This window comes from Eublepharis macularius, chromosome 1, assembly GCF_028583425.1.
Source record: "Eublepharis macularius isolate TG4126 chromosome 1, MPM_Emac_v1.0, whole genome shotgun sequence".
NCBI lineage: Eukaryota > Metazoa > Chordata > Lepidosauria > Squamata > Eublepharidae > Eublepharis > Eublepharis macularius.
In genome coordinates, this window is record NC_072790.1 from 202,672,488 (window position 1) to 202,691,040 (window position 18,553).

At 42.5% G+C, this 18,553-nt stretch overlaps 1 protein-coding gene across 2 annotated transcripts in view; it reads right to left on the reverse strand.

The window, feature by feature from the left end:
* Window positions 1-1,522: 1,522 nt before the first annotated feature.
* Window positions 1,523-18,553, reverse strand: part of SRF (serum response factor) — a 71,237-nt gene continuing 54,206 nt past the window's right edge. For both annotated transcript variants that reach the window (XM_054984191.1, XM_054984183.1), the window contains 4 exons: window positions 13,519-13,638; window positions 11,296-11,484; window positions 10,438-10,514; window positions 1,523-5,324 (listed from right to left, as the gene is read on the reverse strand). In XM_054984191.1, coding sequence (XP_054840166.1) covers window positions 5,229-5,324; window positions 10,438-10,514; window positions 11,296-11,484; window positions 13,519-13,638 — 482 coding nt within the window. In that variant the 3' untranslated portion in view covers window positions 1,523-5,228. The remainder of the gene's footprint in view (window positions 5,325-10,437; window positions 10,515-11,295; window positions 11,485-13,518; window positions 13,639-18,553) is intronic.

The following is an 18,553-nucleotide window of genomic DNA, read 5'->3' on the forward strand; positions in this document are numbered from 1 at the left end:
GAGAGTGAATGACCCATGGCCACCCATCAAGCTTTCCTGGCAAAGTGAAGATCTGAACCTGCTTCTTCTAGATTCTAGCCCAACACTGCACCCTAACATGGCACTCCCAGGTTATGTGGTTTATCAAGATAGCGGTTCATTGTTTGTCATATAATTAACATATTAACTTGGTTGTTGTGGATTTTCCGGGCTGTATAGCCGTGGTCTTGGCATTGTAGTTCCTGACGTTTCACCAGCAGCTGTGACTGGCATCTTCAGAGGTGTAGCACCAAAAGACAGAGATCTCTCAGTGTCACAGTGGTGCTACACCTCTGAAGATGCCAGTCACAGCTGCTGGCGAAACGTCAGGAACTATAATGCCAAGACCACGGCTATACAGCCCGGAAAATCCACAACCACCATCGTTCTCCGGCAGTGAAAGCCTTCGACAATACAACATATTAACTGTCCTTGAAATACTCCTGTTTCTTTTCCAGTAGAACTAAGTAGAACTGGATCAAGCACTGATTCCTTTGGATTTTTCAAAATGGTCATTTATCCTAAAGGCAGCTGCAACACCCCAAACACACTAGTATAGGACTAAACATTTCAAACACATTCACAGAATGTGAATGACATTGCAATCCAATGCATGTTTGTATATCTAAGAATGAAGAAAGTCATTGTCTATCCCATCTCAAAATCAGTGAAGGCAGTAGAATAGAAAAATGAGTGCATAAATCTTTTTTTGGTACTGCAGCAAAAATGCTTAATAACTGACTTTATAAAACAGAGTCAAAGCAGTTTTAGTATATCTGTTAATTACTCTGAACAAGTAGAGGAAGATTCAGTCCTTTTCTTTGTATTGGCAAGTTCCAGGTCCAAAAATATTACTGATCACTGTCCTATCAAAAGAAGTCCCAGGAAAGATGCCTTTTCCCTTATATCTCTGCAAGGGAAGGGGCTAGAGAGAACCTACTATACCTGTCATTACCATGCTATATCAATATTTTTGTGATTTTTTTTTTAATTGTAAAGGCCAGGAAGGGGGGGGGCAGCAGCCACTTCTGATGCCAAATCAAGCAGTGCTGTTTGAAATGGCAACAGCGATTCACATATGATTGTTTGAAACTGCTGCCCCCACATTGCTTAACACAAAGTCAGGGCAGCAATGGATAACAACCAGGTTAAAATGGAAATGTGAAAAGGGCCTAAGTGTAGGCCCTGGTCTGTGTGTATAAAGGTAGGCTTTAGCCCAGCTAGAGAAAAAGTGACCTAGAAGGAAATTTGGCTGGAAAAGGACTTTCTCAGTCACTGATTCTTCTCTATTATAATGCCTTTCCATGTGTTACCTAAAGAAACATGTGCTTGGGAACATGAGTTCCACATAGCATCTGGGTTTCTAAACAGTGAACCAACACATTCTAAACCTATAAACTTTTGCTATAATTTTTGGTTTGCAGTCCTTCACTAGCAATCTGAATTTTAGTTGTTTCCAATTTCTAGATCTCAGAGGCAACTCTGAAGATATGAAGTCTGTGCACAAAATGATACATTTATTGAAAGAGTATTTTTTTTAATACAAAAGAAAGCTCTGTACATAGTACTGCGATTACTGTCACATCCTTCCAGAAACACAAGCCTGGAAATTAACAAACCCCACACACTGCCACTCACGCACGCACACACACAAAAAACCCCAAACAATCTGTAAAGTGAACTAAAAAAAGATCACCACACAATAAATGCCATTTCTTCCCTGATAAGTGTTCTTACAAGTCAACACTTTAAATTACATGCAACATTAGCGTTTATCTGGCAGGTGCTTTTTGTAGAAGAGCAACTTCTTGAATGAGAAGGAGGGAATATAGACTCCCCAGAGCAAGGTCTACAGCACTGGAAGTCAACAGTACAACAGAGAAATGCAGAACAGAACACAGACGTTGCATTTAACAACATGATTAGAGAACCACTTCTTTGACATTGCGCCTCTATCTCAGGTAGAATCACTGTAATATTTCCACCAGATTTCCTCTTGAAACAAAAAGGATTGCATACTCAAAATGTCTTTTTCCTTCATGCTTATTAACTCCACAATGGGTGAATACTTTTGACTATTTACCAAGAGACATGCTTACCACTGTGCTTGAGGACTAGTTAAATGTTAAATCAACCTGTTGCAAGGAAAATTTTACCCATCTCCTACCTCCCAAGATTTCTCGTCAGATATACAAATGTAGTAAAACTCTATCATTTGACAGGTTGGTACACAGATCACTACCTTACAAAGTGGCTACATATACACAGTGATAAGCTATTACTTGGTAAAACTACTCTGTATCTGCCCAAGATGTCATGTTCTCTTGAACCCCAAAACTCATCTAAAAAGACTGAACAATAAACTCAGCACCAGAAAACTTTTTAAAAACCCCAATTTATAGTATCTATGCATTTAAAGAATATTTTAATAATGGAAAGAGATTGTTCAGCTCAAAGCACAATCATGATACTAACTAGACAGCTCTATGGAAAGGCTGCAGCCTGGAGGGTGGGCAGGCAGAAGTAAAATTTGGTAGAACTTGTAAGAATCTAGGAGTGTGCAAATAATGACATTTAAACCATTATACAGGAACACTGTTAGGTAACAGTGGAATTTGTTAAATGCATTTGGGGGGCATTTGTTCATGGCAAGCCTCATGTTGAAATGACATGACAGAGAGTTTTCAAACAGCACATCAGTTCTTATGTAGCTGCCACCATCTCTGTACTGCCCCTTTTTGCCAAATGGAAAGAGCATTTCTATAGAGTTCAGAGGTTCTGTGGGCTCATAATGCTTGGGGGGGGGGGAAGGAGAGGGAGTAACCAAAAGGATGTTCTGCTGCCTCCCTCTACCTCTCTTTCTCCCCTGGATGCCAGAGAATTGCTACTAAACATTCATAAGGTGGATGTGGAGCAGGAGCTGGGCTTGAGCTTTCGTCTGGCTGATTAAATCCAACTGGCAACACACAACTCCCTTCTGGCTTTGGCTCAAGCCTTCCATCGAGCCTGATCTAGGACCAGTTTAAACGCTAATGTTCATGGAAATAATTTCCAAAGGTTACAATACAAAGGCCCCTTTTCCTCTCCTTTTCCCCTCCCCACCCTCCATGGCCCATTCTTCCCCCACCCCACCCATACAAACCCCATGAAAACTGTACAGGAGCCAGACTTTAATTCCTTTAAGAATTACATAAATACTGAGTTTAACACTTAGAAAAATAAAGTCTTTTTTTCAAGGCTTCTTTTGTTTTTGTTTTTAATTAAAAAAAATGAAAGAAAAAAAGTTACAGTAGCTGCTTCCTTTCCCTAAAAAGTCTGCAGCCTCCTTGCTCCGCAGCTGGCCCTCGAGGGGCAAAACCACTAAGCTGCTTGCTGCAAGTTACTCCTTGTTTTCCTGTGACAGGGATGAAGGACTCCTTCCCCTCGCTGCTTCCTGTGTGGTTAGAATGAAGTGCATGATTGTGTGCAAGTATCTATCCAACAGCACAGCTTCTCTACCAACAGGAGAGTTCATTGCTCCTCCCACTGATAGGCACAAAGTACTCTCCTGTTCTCCCTTGCAGACTCAGTAGCCCTGTGGCTTTTCCCTTTTTTCCCATTTTTGCATTTATTCTCCCCAAGCCGCATGCTGAAGCAACGTGACAGGGAGTTCTTTTTTAAAAAAACAGACTCAACAGTAGCTGCCACCGCTCCAGTATTTCCCACTTTTGTCACAAGGGAAACAGATTTCCCTCACCTGCCCCTGGCCTAGGCTCTATCCTTTTCCATCCACCCAATTCCAAGTAAGGACAGAGGGCTGCCTGGCAGACACATGTTGAACATGTTCGTTGACAATACAACACACTGTCTTGTTTCAGGGCTGCCTGAACAGAAGCTGTGGACCAACTTCAATTATTGCGCTCCTAGCTACTGATGTCTCAGTATCCATGCGCGACTGTTTGGGAAGGCATTTAATCAAGTTTAAAAGTTACAAAAATAGAGCTCTCTCTATTTGTTTCCCACTCCCTTCCTTTATACCCTCCCTAATTAAAAAGGACTGTGGCTCAATTCCTCCTCTTTCCCAGAGGAAAATACCAGCAAAAACAACAGAACCTGTCCAAGGGGGATGCTTTCCGCAAGCATCACCCAAAGGCTAGGAGCAACTGCAGCTCCTGGACTTCAGAGCGGCCAAATGTGTCTCCAGAAAGAGCAATGCGAAGCTTACAAACACCCTTTTTGGCAGTGAAATGTGTTGTGTTGCCAGATTCAAAAGGCAAAAAGTTGCCACTTGTATATCACACAGCCAACTATTGGGTTGTTTTTGTTTCGCCAACCAACCATTCTGAGAGAAGAGCAACTTAGGGGTATGCTGAAGATGCTTTGCCTTCTGTGCTGCCACATACCCACCCCATTTCCAACCACCTCAGCAGAAACCTTGGGTAGATTCTGGCAGAAACATGCTAAAAATAAAGGGAGGTCACCAACACTGTGGCCAGCCCACAATGCAGTCACTGATTGCTTGAAGGCACAAGGCTGCAGCCAGCTTGAAGGACATGAACTTTGGGGGTGGGGGGTGGGGGGAGCCCTTTTTCCCCATCATGGTTTTTTAAAAAGACAATAGAGATGGCTGCCTCTGACCAAAGGTTCCCTCTGATGTTGCCTTCAAGGCCTTCTGTATTCCATCTTCTCTCCCACAGCCTCTGTTGCTCTGCCTAGAGGCAATCAACCAAGGAGGGAAGTTCACTCAGTGGTAGGGAGGGGAGGGGGAGTGACAGAATACACTCCCACTCCCATAATGGAAAACAGAAGGCGGCTTTTATACATGGCAGAGCAAACTCTCCCACCTGTGCGACAGAATTTCTTTGGCTGGAATGGGGAGGGGTTGGGGAGAAAAGTCGACCGTAAATGCAACGTTGCAACACAACAAAGCCACCCCCACCCCTTTAGCCCATGCTTAGTTCCCGCCTGCTGGCCTTTAATATGCGTGTGTGTATATGTCTGTGCGTGTGGGTGAGTGTCAAGTGTGAGAGAAGAAAACGTGAAAAAGGCAACAATAAATAAGTGACGGAGTCTGTACAAAAATAGGGACCGCCGACATCCTGGTGCCAAGTGCAGCTTCAGGAACACGCTGATCCTGGGCCATGCACAGCACAAAGCTGGCGGTGGTGGCTGCAGGTGTGGGTGCCAGGTATACACTCTCCCCCTTTTCCTTCCCAGGTCCTCAGCCATCTTCAGTCACTCTTGGAACTATGCGACGTATCCAAGTTGACCACCTGCAGCTCTGTCAAGTTGGTGCTGCTGCTGGACTGCTGCCCGATGACAGCCATCTGCAGAGACAAAAAGGAACAGGATAGGCCTTAGGCAATTGCATGCAAACACACACACAAATAATAGAATCCAGCCACTATGCATCAACAAAGGTGCAGATGATGACTAGTTCCAGCCGGCCCAGCTCAAAATGGATGCAGCAGAACTGGACTAGGTATCCAGTGGAGTTACTGAGGGAAATCAGAACTGTCAGGAGATGTTCTAGACAAGGACAAATACATTCACAACATGTGTACCTCTTCTTTTCAGTAAAGCAAAATAAATACATAACTAAAAACAGATCAAAAGAATAAGTGATTGTGATTCCCAAACCATGCCACAAGAAAAGCCATCATGTCTTGAAGAGCCATCGTGCCTTCAACTATGGTGTTCAGAGGAGGGGAATCTTGATATGGCACTGCACAGAGAGAGCCCGTGTAGTGTAATGTAGCGTTTAGAGCATCCAAGCAGTATATGGGAGACCCAGGTTTGAATCTCCACTCTGCCATGGAAGCTCAATGCATGACCTTGGGCCAGTCACTCACACTCAGCCTAACATATCTCACAGGGTTGTTGTGATGATAAAGTGGAAGATAGGAAAATGATGTAAGCCACTTGGGCCCCAACTGGGGAGAGAGGTGGGGTATATATAAAGTAAATTTAAAAAATCCCTCCTGTTCATAAGGGGCACGGAGATTATTACCAGGGATAAGCATGACCCAGGATTCCATGAAGCACCCTCTGCTAGAGCTGAGTCACAGGAATCATCAAACGTTATGAAGAAACCATAGCCCAACCGAGTGTCTTTTATTTACTTCACTTATACCCTGCTTTTTTCTTCAATTTTTCCAAAGGAAAAACTGGGAAATTTGGAGGAACACTGTAAAGAAACTTTTATGAAATAGTTTGTCTTTTAGAATGAATAAAATTCTTCTCAAGGCAAGGTTTTTCACACTTAAAATATACAGCATGAAAAAGTCTGAGGACTTACTCCGTTTTTTTTCAATGGAAACATTGGGAAATTCTTTGGCTGGAATGGGCAAAGCACTGAAAAAAAAACCTATGAAAAATCTTCTCTTTTTGAATTAGAAAAATCTCTTCTTATAAAATATTTCACTTATTCCAAATGTATAACATGAAAAAGTCTAACAACCTTCTAAATTTTTCCTATGGAAAAATTGGGAAATTGTGGATAGTACTAAAAAAAAAACCTCTTGGACATTAAAAATGTAAATAGTTTTGGTAATAAAATGCTATAACATGAGAGAGTTTCTTTCCAAATAATATACCTTTTGTTGTTTTCTACAGAACTTATTTTCTACTTTTATTTTTTCCTACCTCTCAGGTGCCAAAAATTAAAAATAAATACTATGATAGCATAGAATAGTAAGATCCAGATCCAATAGTACCTTAAAAACCAGATAGGATGCAGCAGTTTGCAACTCTTTCTAAAGTATTGGATATACTTAAGAGTTTTTCTTATAGAAAATGAAGATATTTACACTGCAATTCTATGCATAGTTACTCCAGTTTAAGTCCACTGAAATCAATGAGCTTAGACTGGAGTAACTGTGCAGGATTGCAGTTAAACTTTTAAATTCCATAAATATGCCACATAGTACCATTTTAATGCCAACTTAAAAATTATGCATTTTATTTATTTCCTTGAGTAAAAAGAAGTTTAGATTTAATATAAAAGTAAATATTGAACATATTTCAATTTCCCCCCAAATTACTATTTTTGTCCTGGAAAAAAGATCCCCCCCTCCCGCCCGAGTCTTCCATATGTTGGGAACTTTTACATCTCTACCTCCTTTCTTCTGTTGATGGTGGAAATATGGTAGAGCAAATTTTCCATTGGCTGAACAGGAAGGAGGGACAATTTTACACAATTTTCCTTCCTCACCACAGGCCACTGTGCTTCACAACGTTTTGTCCACAAAGCACCCTTAATCCTCAGCACTGATTTTGTTTGGGGCTTTGGAGATGCAGGGGGAAAGGAGGAAAAGATCCACACCACTGGAAGTACTTTCCACTCATGGCTCAAAGGATACAACCTCCCAACTATAAAAAATGAATGACTCATGCAAGGTGACACATTGAACAACTGTCAAAAGTTATCGTATCGTCAAGGTTGAGAGGTGCAAGGCAAAAATCTGTTTCTCAACTTATGGTAACCATTTCTGGGGGGGAAACTCAAAAAATCCCAGTAAGAACAGCTAAAGTCTCATTCCTGAGCCCTGCCTGGTTGGGCAAAGAAGAGGGTGGGAGGCAGTGAAATTGGGTTATGTATCCTACTATCGCAGGAAGAGCGGGAACTGTCCAGGGAGAAAATATGCATGTCGCTTTTTGAACACAAGGGTGAAGCAAGCCTCCCACTTTAATCAAGGAGGGAAAAAAATCCTGTGGCTTGAGTTTCAAAAGTTTAGGAAAACATTAGCTCAGCAGAAGAGATCTGCCTGATGACTACAATTGTCACATGACAGCCCAACTGTCTGATGCAACCAGATGAAATGACCCAACTCAATTCTAATTTTATGTGGTTCTCTATTTCATCACGTGGAGGCAGAAGGAGTAGCCATAAAAACTCACATGGATTTTTCCTCTAGTGGAGACATTTTCTTCAGAGAAAACTTTATAACATAAACACTATGGGCTCCAAAAAAAAAAGAGAGGAACCAGCAGAGTGCATCTGCTCAAAATTATCATCACAGCTGGACAGGCATCAGAAACTGCAATGGCCAAGAAGCAAATTCAATGGCCAAAAGGCAAATTCATGCAATGTTAGAGCCTTAAATATCTTTTAGTGGAGAAACAGCCTTTCATCTGCAAGTCGACAGCCACATCGTTCCAATGAGATTCACCACTAAACAGAATGATATATATGCAAGCAACTTCACTGGTTTCTGAGACCCAGCCTCCAGGGCTCTTCCACCATCTATCACTCTTTGGGCAAAGGTGCAATATGGAGACACATGGGCATATTCATAGCCAAGTCAGATACCAGCCCAGGGAGCCCGTTTGGTTTGTGTGGCCAAGAGTGGCAGGACTCTTAATCACAGAATCACAGAGTTGGAAGGGGCCATACAGACCATCTAGTCCAACCCCCTGCCTAATGCAAGATGAGCCTAAAGCATCCTTGACAAATATTCATCCAGCCTCTTCTTGAAAACTGCCAGTGAGGGGGAGCTCACCACCTCCCTAGGCAGCTGATTCCACCTTTGAACTACTCTGACCGTGAAAAAGTTTTTCCTAATATCCAGCCGGTACCTTTCTGCATGTAATTTAAACCCGTTGCTTCAGGTCCTATCCTCTGCTGCCAACTGGAACAGCTCCTTGTCCTCCTCCAACTGACAGCCTTTCAAATATTTAAAGAGAGCAATCATGTTCCCCCTCAATCTCTTCTCCAAACTAAACATTCCCAAGGCCCTCAGCCTTTCCTCGTAGGGCTCAGTCTCCAGACCCCTGATCATTCTCGTCACTCTCTTCTGCACCCTCTCAGTCTGGAAAACCGGGTTTGATTTCCCACTCTTCCACTTGAAACCAGCTGGGTGACCTTGGGTTAGTCACAGCTCTTCCAGAGCTCTCTCAGCCCCACCCACCTCACAGGGTGATTATTGTTGTGGGGATAATAATAACATACTTTGTAAACCGTTCTGAGTGGGCATTAAGTTGTCCTGAAGGGTGGTATATAAATCAAATGTTATTATTATTCCAACAGCAAACAGAGCAGGGAGATGACCACTCTCCTCTATTTGTCCATAACTGGTATACTGTAGCTTTTGGAGGATGGGGGTCCACTTAGTCATCTCCACTAGTAGCCATGGACGGCTCTATCCTCCATGAATTTGTCCATCCTGAACCCACTGCCAGTTTCACTGGATGACTTTGCCATCCCTTCACTCCCGGAGACGGAGAAAAATGAAAGTGTGGCACTGTACCACAGAGGCAATGAAGACCAAGATCGTTTCTGCTTTGGTGTGAAACGTAGTAACAGACTGGCTTGTACATCAAAGAGATCCAGAATTCAGCGCCATAATAGACAAATTGCAACTTATATGGGTCAAGCAATTAGTAAATCTTTACATGCTTTGCATACTGGGTTGGTACGAGTTTTGTAGGACTACTAAACAAAATAGAAGGTTGGATGAAATGCAGGGAATATAGAAAGAAGTCTTTATCCCCTGCCCACGTGAAGTTCCATCTGTGGTCTCTAAGGCTTTCAACAAATAGGCTTGAAACCATGAAGGCATTCTCCACTACTCCAGGAAAGGTATGTAATCAAAACACATACACCCCAATATTCTCCCATTTTTGAAGTGTTCGAAATAATTCATGCAACTTGAAACACAGGCTGCATTCAGACATCCTGGACTTGTTCCAACCCTGATTCGCACAACAAGCTCCATTATAAATAACGAAGTTTAGCTGGTGTGCAGAACCCCACTTCTTGTTGTAGAACCCCAGCACTTATCGCCCCCTTCTGGCAGATTGGTTATCCTCCCTATGCTCTCTGGTCAGGTGGCTGCAAGGAGCAGTGTTATTCAACAAACTTGATTTGTGAATTCAGATGTCATTAAAAAAACAAAATCTGCTCAAAATGTTGCTAATTAACTAAAAACCAGACATCATAACTAACTAGCACTCAATCAAACTCTGGGTATTAACTACAGTTAATTATGATGTTTGAATGCCACTGATCCTAAATATATGAGGACAAAGGACCTTCATGCTTTGGGTGTCTTTACAAAAGTCAGGTAATCGTAATTCTTAAGACAACAACAGGGTATGGAGTACTACAAGAATGCATTTTAGGTGGCTTATGCACAAAAGAGCCAAAACCCCAGACACTGGAGATATGCATGTTGCCTACGCGTTAATACACTGCAGAGAAAACCACTGGCTTGGATCCTAACTATTGGTTCTGTGGGCACAAGGACATTCATTTGTGGAGAGCAATTCCCTCTCCCCTCTCACGGCAGTCCAAAATATCCCCAGAAATCCTGTTTTTGGAGGACAGCAACAGAATGGGGGGATTTCAGCCTGAAGGGAGAGGTGTGAAAACTGCGCTCCCCAAACAGGAGTCCTTGGACGTGGCTGGAAGGAGCACTGAGCCCTTTGTTTTGTACCTACCTGATGAAGCTGAACAGCTGAGACGGGGATCTGAACCGTCCCTGATGGCGCTGTCAAAAACACCTGAGGGACTCCACCTGACAGACAGAAAGTCACAGACACCAGAGGCTGTTATTCAAAATTAACACCACTTACAAAACACATTTCAGAATGACCCAAGCACAGTCCCAGTGGCATTTTTTTTTGTATTGAAGCAAGCATCATTAAAATAACTTCATCAGATCAGCTGGGAACAACCCAAAAAATATCAGCCACCTTGCCAAAAAGTGAGTAATATTTTGTTAAATAAAATCCAATGTAAGTCCATATGTGAATATAAGAGCCATTCTAGTAGCCCATTTAAATTCAGTGACATCTGTCTTATGTAGCCTCCCTTTTCTTACCCGAGATCTTGTTCAGTGGATGCCAGGGATTGAACCTGGTACTTTCTGCATGCAAAGCAGGTGCTTTAGCACGGAACAACCAGAAGAATTCCATGGAGATAGGTCAAGATGGGCAGCCGTGTTAGTCTGTCTGTAGCAGTAGGAAAGAGCAAGATCCCAGTAGCACCTATAAGACTAACAAAATTTGTGGCATGGTGTGAGTTTTCGTGAGTCACAGCTACTTCTTCAGCTGAAGAAGTGAGCTGTGACTCACGAAAGCGCATACCCTATCACAAATTTTGTTAGTTTTATAGGTGCTTCTGGGATCTTGCTCTTTCCTACTGCTACAGAAGAATTCCATTACACTCCATAACCTCTTCATCTTTGGCACTACTCTCATTCCTCTGAAACAGCCAATAATTAACAAATGGCAGAAGAAGACTACTCTTTATATTTAAAAAGCTATTATATGCCCTTGTCCTAATTTGGAACTTACCCTGATCCTGGACCTGTCCATGTGAAACCTGCATTGCTGATGGCCCCTGAGAAAAGGCATTAAGAACTGCGAGTCCAGCATCTGTGAGACCGGATGTGGGCGTATACATCACCGTGTGAGGGGGATACATCATGTGGCCTCCCACTGTGGTTGGCACTGATGACGTCATGATAGTCGCTGGCAGGGTCACTGGCAAGACAAACCACACTGGTGTTAATCCCTACAATGCCTCAGTCTCTGCATCACTGCAATCATCTGCCCTGCTTGTTTGAAATGTAGTATCAGAACACCTATTCACACAACAACCAAAAGGAAGGGAGGCCATGGGGAAAGAGAATGAGAGACTGTCACATGGTATTCCCTGGCCTGTCGTAAGCCCCTCAAGCACACTTCCTACATGAAGGGTTCCACACATGTACTGGCAGACAGTTCCCTTCTACCCAGGACAGTTGTTCAATATGGCTGGAAGGAGTATTGAGCCCAAAATAGCTTGGGGCTGGGGTCCTTGAAGGACTGTCTCCTCCCATGTTGTCTAGAACCCTATTTTTCTGTGCTTCTACCTTCAGAGGCAAGGTGAATGGCAACCTGAGATAAGGTGCCTCACCATGGGAATCCCTCACTTTAGGCTCATCTGGTTTCTCTCTTTTAGGTGGCAGGACAAAACATTTCTCTTTACTCAGGCTTTTAACTAAGAGTTTTCATCCTTTTTACTTGTCTTGTGGTCAGCTCCTAACCTACTCAATTTTATGTACTTCATTTTAGACTGCGCTGTTTTACAGTTGACTATGTGGCTGATTTTAAGGACTTTTTTCCACTGCTTCGTTTCGTTGAATAGACTTCATTGAAGGTTTTAATGCTGCTCTACTATTAATAATGGGATTCTTTTGATCACTTCAGATGCATTTTACTAAGTGTGTACAGATACACATGGTCCTTCTCTTCTGTGCACAAAGACCACCATCTCTTCCTGTTTCCAAGCCAGCTCCCTAAGGTTTTTAACAGGGTTTTTTCAGTCCTGTATATTACTTTGTTTTAGGTGTACAGTATACACCTAAACATAAAGAATTAACACAGCAAATACCCGTTTGAAAAAATGCGCATCGAGCAGGTACCCTTTCTCTTTACTCTTTAAAGAGCTGTGGGCTGGCCACAGCTCATTCAGTCACACGTCTCAGTTTACTACCAATTTTACTCCTATGGTGCTGGTTGTTACATTTTACTATACATATACGGAACAATCTGAGGACAGAATGAACAGATTAATTTGGAAAATCAGTTTATATAACATGCCTGGAAAGGCAGTACAGAATTTTCATAAGCAACAGATTCTTCTTAAGCCCACTAGATGGCACTAGAATAATGCTGTGTTAGGGCAACTATGTTTTTACTGGCCTTCTTCTGCCATCTTCTCAGCATGGTCCAGACAACAGCTGCTAAGCTCAAGGGGAACACAGTCTTCTAGGAAGTGATCCACTTTTGCACAGAAACAGAAATGATTTAAAGCAAGCTCCAGCTATCACTGACTAGACCACACTCTCATGAGTCCCTAACTGAAGGCAACAAGATACCAAGAGATTTCCCATGGCGGGTGGGAGTAAGAGAAGACTCTGGGCCATCGACACAGATGAAAGCAACTTAACCACAAGAGCAAAAGGACAGGCTGAAAGGTCTAGGCCTCTGGAAAGACATGCTACAAAGCCTAAAACCATTTTTATTTATTTATTTATTTAACTTATATTCCACTCTCCCTTAAGCGGGCTCAGAGCGGATAACGTTTGCATCTACATGAAATTACCACTTAAAACCATAGAAACTTACAAATTCAGCAGTAAAAGGAACGGCTCTAAGAGGCAGCCCATATTACCCATTTCTAAAGCGTTTCTATGGGTGTGAGGAGAAGGACAGCAATGGTCCAACAGATGGAAAGAAAAAAACGGGAAGGGGTTACTTTCCTCTTATCTAGGTGGCTGGCTGGAAGGCTCATTAATTAATTAATTAATTAACTCATTGCACACTTTTCTCCCCAATGGGTGATTCAGAGCACTTCACATCATCATCTTCCTATGAGGCAGGTTAGATGAAAGAGCATGACTGTTCCAAGGTCAGAGAGTTTGCATGGCAGAGTGGGGATTCAAACCTGATCCTCTCAGACCCTAGCTGGACACTCTAAACATTCCACCATTCTGACTCTCAGCTAGGGCGGGGAGGAGGGCTGGTGCTCACCTGTCCCGCTGGAAGAGGTCTGAGTGAGGTCAGTGCTGCTGTCAGTTGTGGGCGACGTCTGCTGGGGGGCCTGATGCAGCTGGATGGTTTGCACAGGAACTTGCTGAGCCACGGTACTACCTAAAAGACAAGACAGCATCGCTTTCACTTGTGGCTTAATCAAGTTCATTTATCTGCATGTTATTAAGCCAACTTCCCAGTGCCACTAAGGAACTGTACGCCAAGCATATATTAAAAACAAGTTTTAAAAATTCTTTTGAATTTATCCAGCAGCTGTTAACCACTGGTCTCAGCAATACCACAGAATGTAAATGGTAATATATGCAATTCACTCAAACATAACCGAACAAGATGTATTGTCGAAGGCTTTCACGGCCCCCCAACCATACCGAACAAGATGTTAGAAAGCTGAGATGTTTATCTGTGTCGCATATCCAACTAACAAATGTTTTTCTGAAATGTATTCTCTCTGCCATGGGCACATGAGCGCAGGGAGGAAGGCCAGTTTGAAGGAGGACAGTTTAACATTTACAAGGAACAGAGAAGTGTCTAATAATGGTTCTTAAAGCAAAGTTTGCATTGCTTATTTTGCTTCTGCCAATTAGGGGAGGAGCAAAGACACCAATGACTGGAACTCTTCTTCAGCCTCAGCCTCCAACCACCCCAAGTTTTTCTGGTTTCATCTACACATTTCCCACTCTTTCTTTGCAGCCATTAGGACTAAAAATAGTAAGATGAAGAGAACAAATTCCCTGGATGCTAAATGCTAAATTTTGCACGGCGTAACTATGAAATTACAGAATACATAAAGTCCTGTCCATTAAACCTTGAATTGTAAGTAATTACTTTATCCAGTAATATAAAGCAAAACCCAGCACAGGAAGAATGTTTAAGATCTAAGCAGATTTATATTATTGGGGGGAGACATGTTAATTACCTCTTCTCCAAACCAAGAAAGCCGCTGACAACAACTATCAATTAAAAAGCATAACAAACAGTGCAATAATTTTTAAGGCATAAAAAGCACATAGAAGATAACAGAGCACAGCCAATCCATGATACTATTGTTATATAAAGGAATTAACTTTCAAGCCAAAAGCTTTTGAAATAGAACTGTTTTTACTAATTTTCTGAAAAATAAATGAAGCAAAATGTGCCTTTTGGTGGAAAAACTCGTTTTGGAGCTACCACCAAAAAAGCTGTGCTATGTGTAAACCAACCAATCTTCCAATAGTGGCAAAACACTAGGGTGTGTTGTATGGTGAGTTCATACATGAAAGAGCTGTCCTCGACATAATATGTGAAGGACTGGAGCACTTTCCTCTACCTGCAGTCTGAGCAAATATTTGAAGACTTCCCCTTATTTTGTTTTAAAAGCTTTCCAACAAGACTTCCCCCTGATGTGTTTATGGGCAAGGAGGAGATTATTTTCTTTAATATGGGAAATAACCACAGATTTGATTCCCCATCCACAGTGTGAATCGTTACATCTATACCTTATACAGGTGTGCTGATTGTGTAGCTTGGGACTAAAATCTATCTATGGGGGGGCGGGGTGAGCTAGAGGGGGGTTTCTGTCAGGGGGTTTCTGTCATATGCAGCAGTATTTCCTGGCTGTTGCAAAAACTCAAGTGATTCTTTTGAAACCTGACCATAACACTAAGATAGATTCGATAGTTAGTTCAAGTGTTATCTGTAATTTTTTTCCTGTCCTTTCAGGGAGTTCAGGACAGTATACAGAGTTCTTTCCTCCTCTCTATCAGATACGCAGATTAGGCTGAGAGAAGGAGGCCCAGTCACACCAGGGAGGTTCTCAATAGAATGACGATTTGAACCTGGGACTCCCCACTTCTTATCTGACAGTCTAACCACCACAACCATACTATCTCTTCAGAGTATATTGTACCTGAGAAGAGATATTTATCACCTAGCAAGAGGCTGCCTGTGAACACAGAGGGAAGAGCAGAACAGGGCAGAAAATTGGAAACTGGGGATTGTACTTCAACTGCTGGCTGAGGGGAAGGGACTGCATTAATCTAATTTGATTTCCTCCATCGGAACTCCCACCCCATTTGGTGCACAGGATGTTTATATCTGAAGAAATATTTATACTTACTGCCCTAATCAAGAGGATTCTCTATGTCCGTGCATCAACCAAGAGCTTGTACACACAAACAGCACGGTGGGAGGTCAAACGAGAGACTTGCTATTGTCTTTCAGCACAGCACAAGTGGACTTTTGCCCTTTTCAACCAGGCACATTGAACAGGACATGCAGAGCTCTGTTTCCCGTTTTGCCTTCTATACTTTAATGTACCTCCACTTTAAAAGATTTTCTCTCTATCTGAAGCAGATTCTTTCCAGCCTCCCCACAGTTGTGTTGTTCAACAGGTCAGCAGTCACAAGGGACAGAGAAACTCTGGTCTATAGAATGTTGGAAGGCAAATGAATGCTGAGAGAATAGCATGAAAATCCCTTGTTCCAAGTATCTTTTTCAGATTTTTTTTCTTTTTACAAGTTCTTGTTTTCTTCCCCTTTCTTAAAACACACACAAGGATGCATCCAATGAGATGTCTGCAGCACAGTACATATCAGAGAGTCACACAAGATATATGCCTCACAGCACTTAATGCAGTGTTTGTTAAGGGGTAGTTTCATCACTAGGGCACTATCGAAATTTCACACACTTCATCTAAAAAAAATTAAAATATTTCAGACTAACACTCCTACCACATTTGACTTAATCTCGAGTTTGTGCTGGATTTTAACGATTAAGAGTATTGTAATGAGCTGTTTCACACATTAAGGAAGAAGCACAGCTGCCATCAGCTGTAGAGAAGTCTACAAATATTGATTGCCCTGATGGATGCAAGGGACTCACTCATGGGCTTGGATCACGTCTAACATTTCCACGGACAGAGGCGTTCCCATCTGTGCAGTACAACACCCTCCCAACTCCCTCCTGCCTCTGCAGTCTCAAACGTCACCCAAAATGCTGCCCCAGGGGAACCCCTAGGAATAGCTTGGAGAAGGAGTCGCGGTCTGCTGCAGGAAGGGGGGGAACGGGCAGAAATCACCCCCTCCTGTCCATGGAAATATTAGGCAGGATTCAACCCGCTATGTGGATTGTCATTCCAGCATTTTAACTTTCTGGGAATTTTCAGGAAGGTAAGGCACTAGCATAAAGACTTCCGGTATTCTATATATATTACAGGAGCCACACCAAACACCTGACAGCAGGTAGCATGACGGCTACTGAAACACATGAACTGCATAAAACTGAACAAATTTTTAAGCAACTTGGGTTTTTTTTTACAGATAACTAACTTTCCTTCTATAGCTCACAGGCCACTCCACCTATTCCCTGGTAAAGTTAGGATACCACACCATCTGGAACCAAAGCCACAAAATATTCTTCACATACCCAACCTCTTTCTTATCTTCCCTATGGGAAAAGGCTAAAATGTTCAGGGCTTTTCATTTTAAAAGAAAGACGACTAACGGGAGACATGAAAAAAGATCTATAAAATCATGCACGGCAATAAGAAATGGTACAGAAAACCTGTTCTCCTGCTCACCGGATACTGAAATGTATGGCACCCAGTGAACTCACGCCACTTCAATGTAGTGATGGCCGCTAGTTTGGCTTGAAAGGAGATTAGACTACTTCATGAAAGCCCTGTCCACCAGCAGCTAACGACCATGATGGCTAAATGGGCCTTCCATGTTTAGTGGCAGAGCACCTCTGAATACCAGTTCCTGGAGACAACAACCGGGGAAAGCTTGGTTCCCTGTGCTCTGCATGTAGACCATCTGGTGGGCCACTGTGGAAAACCGCATGCTGGTCTAGACAGGCCACTCATCCAGCAGGGTTCTTATGTTCTTAAACTGTGTGGAATATGAACAAGTGGTTAAAAACCATGTGAAGGGTTGAATCAAATGATCTTGAAACAACGGGGCAGCTGTTTTAATTCACATAAAGCCATTACATGAAAGGAATCAGAAGTCAGCCTGGAAAGATAGTGATTTAAAACAATCACCACGGAGAGTTCATGCCATCAAAGAGAGAACGCTCCCGTGCATATATATAAAAATACGTCAGTAAGCCTTGATTTTCCAGTGTCATTATTCTGTCCAGTCACCAAGTTCTTCCCTTGTGGTCTTTCTCGGTTTTGCCTAATCCAATTCATTATGCTACTCTGAAGTCATTACCGACGCAGTGGTGTTCTTTCCCCTCAAATTCAAGCTATTAAAGCAGCTCCATTACAAGTCTCTGGGGTGTCCTCCTGCAACTTAGAAAACTCCTTCCTCTGCTTCACTAGCCTGTGAAACTGGAGCAATTTCTACCTCTCCTGCACAACTTCAGCTGAACTTATTTCTGCCATTAAATCAACCGCTTACCGCATTAACCACTCAAAGGCAGGCTGATGGCATCATCTAGCCACATTGTAAGCCAAGCTTCATCACTCTTCTGCTATACCTCGCCCCCAAATCTAAGAAGGAGGCGGCATAGGAAGACATAGCTCAGCACATCAATGTAAACTGTACACAAAGGATGACTTTAACCAGATGGTTAAAGTCATCACACGAGACGTATTTAAAAAGGTCACTGCCGTGCTGCATCTAGCCACCCATTTTGAACCCTTAGTAGCATCTTAAGGACAGCAAATTGGGTTATCTGGTTCAAACCAATTAAGAGCAGAAGAGTCCCACATATTGGACATCCCAATCAGCCCTCAAGGACTATTTTAAAGATAGAGACCATGCAGTGTCATCCATTAAAGGAGAACCGAACTCAATTAAGGTTACCAGCCAATCTGATGGCAAAGGAAAACAGACATTAACCGTGGCAACATATTTTTCCAAGATTACTCAAGAGAAATTCTCCCAGCTTGCTAGCCTTAAAATCAGTTCTTACTAAGCTTTTCCTTTCTGGGTATGTAAAGCCAAAAACAAAATGGGCACGGACTCATACACACCACTCAGCAAGCAGCACGTGCTCGTATGCACACAAGCAAGTAAATCAGTCTAATCAG